Source organism: Adiantum capillus-veneris, chromosome 13, assembly GCF_014529385.1.
Source record: "Adiantum capillus-veneris isolate H3 chromosome 13, ASM1452938v2, whole genome shotgun sequence".
NCBI lineage: Eukaryota > Viridiplantae > Streptophyta > Polypodiopsida > Polypodiales > Pteridaceae > Adiantum > Adiantum capillus-veneris.
Genome location: NC_140943.1, coordinates 33,578,474 through 33,582,047, shown reverse-complemented (window position 1 = coordinate 33,582,047; position 3,574 = coordinate 33,578,474). Strand labels below are relative to the sequence as shown.

The 3,574-nt window shown below is 45.2% G+C and overlaps 1 protein-coding gene across 1 annotated transcript; it reads left to right on the top strand.

Moving 5' to 3' along the window:
• The first annotated feature begins 846 nt into the window (after positions 1-846).
• LOC147443790 (uncharacterized) lies at positions 847-2,385 on the top strand. The gene has a single exon (XM_086527732.1). It carries the CDS (start codon positions 985-987, stop codon positions 2,245-2,247), a length of 1,263 nt encoding a protein of 420 aa, XP_086383858.1. The 5' UTR covers positions 847-984; the 3' UTR covers positions 2,248-2,385.
• The last annotated feature ends 1,189 nt before the right edge of the window (positions 2,386-3,574 follow it).

Sequence of the window (3,574 nt, the reverse complement as noted above, 5' to 3'; positions counted from 1 at the left end):
TGGACGACTCATGAGAGACATTAGAGAGAGGGCCCAGGGTAGCATTTTTCCAACTCTGTCGAAATTGGTAGAGTGGAGGCACAAAGGCACTACTTTCGTAACACGACAAAGGCTTGCTTACAAGTGCAAAATGCTACCACTGTGTTGTGCAAATGTGCTCCGAGTCAAAGTTCTTCAAGCTGCAATAAAGAGCAAGGCGATACCATGCAGCCCGCATGGATAAAGCGATAGGACTTTCTCACCCAATGGTTGTTCCCCTCTATCGACACACGCTTGGCAATCGCCGCTCACCTCCATGTTACCCACCTCCACTAGCCTACAGCTGCAGCAAAAGGCAATAAGTGCACCATCACATGACCATGACAAAGGCGTATGTAACTGTGTAGCAACTCAATTGCGCATAGTTACAAAGTTACAGATAACTATGATTAGTGTGAACAGGCTCTAAAAACAAAAAACACTCCTTTCAGAGTCATGACTCATGAGGGAGGGGCATGCAACTTTTGGAGGAAGATCTTTTGGATTGAGCATGGAAAAAAAACAATAATGTAACTTTTCCAAGATAATTTCTTGTTTGGAAAATTGTGCACTTTCTCTTTCCCACTTTATAGGGGCGCCGCTCCTTCTTATAAGGGGCTCACTTTTCAGTTGGCAAGCTAAGCAATTTTCGTCCTTTTCTTGAGCTTGGACTGAAGCCTGCCTTGCCTATAAACCTCGCGATATGCTTCGTCCTCCTCTACCTTGTAAGAGCCAATCATCTCCTCTCTCTCTCTCTCTCTCTCTCTCTCTCTCTCTCCCCACACACCGCTGCGGCTAGTAGTAGAAATGGTCTAATACCATTTCAAATACTCACAGAGAAATGTCTTTTAGCTCCTCACTCTCCTTGCCAAGCTTCTCTCTCTCTCTCTCTCTCTCTCTCTCTCTCTCTCTCTCTCTCTCTCTACGCATCAGCACCATTTATGCATAGCTTGTTAAACGTATAACATGGATTTCGTTCATCAACCCCAATCGATGCATGTATATTCTCTATGCTCCATACTTTTTGTAGCCGATGATGATGATGATTCCTCAGAATGCTGCAATTGGGCTCCTTCCTCTCCCAAGAGGTGTGATAGGGGCCAGTCATTCTGTATGGACTCGATGGTGCCATCGCGCTTGCCACCACCTGCAAGCTCCATCCGCAGTGGCAGCAACATTACCCAATCTCGAGACGACCTTGTCTCTTGCTGCACAGAGGAGCTTGGGTCTGAGAGCACTTCAGGAGTAGGGCATGAATTCTCAGCTCCCAGCATCTTTTATGAAGATCACATAGCAAGCATGCCAGCTGAGGCAGCGACGCGCATTTGGACATTCGTGCATCAACCACATGCTGGTACTTTTATATCTGAAGAAGCTGGCCCATCCTCAATGTGCAGTGATCCTCCCCTAGGCTGTAGCCAAGATGGACATGGGCTGTGCCAGTATACTCCTGAATGTCGTCGGCACCATCGTGCCCTATCTGACAATGTGCGGCGGGCATTCCCACCGCCCTTATCATCCTTGCTCTGTGATCGCCCATACATGAGGTCTTTCAAGACCAATGGCAGGTTTATATTGAAGAAGATCGACAATGTCTGTCGCAGCATGTTTAGATCAACACGGAAAGATGGCCGTCTAAGGCTGGACCTTTTGTCTGATGGCCTTCATGATCAAGACTCTCACCCCTTTCCTGCGAACGGAGCATGTTTGCCCCTCGTGTCTAACCCTTGTGTTGATAGATACCATAGCCTTACTTACATCCCCCCTAGTAGCACACTTACAAGCCACAAGCCCACACTCAGCTATGACACTTCGTCTCCCCAAGCTTTAGCCATGCTCATACACTCCAAGGGCCCTTGCACCTCTTTTGTAAAAGAGCCCAAACCACCTAATTCTTCCTCCTCTTCGCTTTCCCCCATTGCCAAATGCTCAAAGAATGTGAAAACCACATCGACATCATCGCTTTCTCAGGAGCGGGTGCCGGCTCATGTTGTCGCCCTTCTGAATCTCTTCCCTGCAGGGCTTGGTCTCATCATCCTTGAGGTTGGCCAGTCCAAGTATGGGAGTTTTGTCACCTTGCATGGGGTGTACATTCTGAAAGGCTTGTGCTTCCAATCTACAGGGAATGGTGTTGCCCTGTCTAGAGTTCCTTTTTTCACCAACCTCTGTGGGATTGGTGCTAAGCTTCCAGAAGCTAGGAAAGCTATTTCCTCTCTAGTATTGCTGTGAAAGTGAAGGATCTTTTCTTAGTTCTATTTTTGAGATCCTTGCAACTTACAGTGCTGTACCAAGGTTTTGTCTCTAATTGAGGCTTGGCATTCTTAACTAATCTTCATTGGTAATGGTACATGGCTTCTGGTTTTGCAATTTGGATTGATAACCTAATTAGTTGTGAAGCCTTCTTCATACGTGTGTGTGTGTGTGGGGTTGTCATTGTGAGTGTGTGTATGCGGAGGATGTGTGTGTGTGTGTGTGTTTTGCATGCTCTCAACATCTCAAAAATGAGTGTTTTGCATGCTATTATGACTAGAGTTTCTTTTGCAATGGTAAGTGAGCTTACATAGCTGAGAAGTATTACATGTCATTGTTAAATTTGTCACTATGATGTGAATGAGTTGTGAGGAGGATTGCGTAATGTTACATACAACTATGAATATCTGTTCGCAAGTGTATTTTGTGATTTAGAGTGTGTCTCTAAGAAGTTTGGATGGGTCCTTGGTTGTGTTTGTATGTGAATAATATGTATTGTTTCCTTGAGTATATGTATGTTGTGTCTGTATCGTTGTTTTGAGTGTAGATGTGTGTGTGTGTGTGTGTGTGTGTTTGTGGGGTTGTATTGAGTGGAGGTGTGTACGTGATTTGAGTGTACAAGGATGTGGTTGAAGTGTAGGAGGAAGAGCATGTGCGTAACAATGGAAAAGAGAGGGAAAAGAGAGAAGAAGAGGAGACTTGTGGTTGCGGGCGCTAAAACTCACTATGTATATGTGAGACCCCTTATTTTATTATGTACATGAAAGATTAAATGTAGTGGGCGAGCGCTTGGCCTAACTACCCACATAGGGCTTTTACCCCAACACCCTCCCACGTAAATGCCAATGTGACCATGAGGGAGAAAACAACAGAAAACCGTATATAACCTGTATAAATCCATCACATGCAGTATGACATTAGCCAACGTCCATTGGCTAGTTGAGTCTGTGTGCATCCATCTCTAATTGTAGAGAAAGTATAAAACGACTTACTACACACTTCTCATGAAAGCTGAACACATCCTATAGGTATCTCACCATATGCTCCAAAGTGCCCCTATGCTCCAAGCCAATATTAGCAATTGTATGGCTGATTGCTCCTACTGCAAATGCACCTACCGCAAATGCAAGCTCCGGTCTTGAGATCAGTATCTCGTACATGAGACTCTCGAATGCTGATGCAATCCTGGCAATCTGTGTTAATCTGACTATCTAAGTCAAATTTGGCTTAGAACTCCACTCCTTACAATCATCCTCACACCCAGAATCCAATCCTTGAAATCCATCCTCACCTCCACCCATGGAAA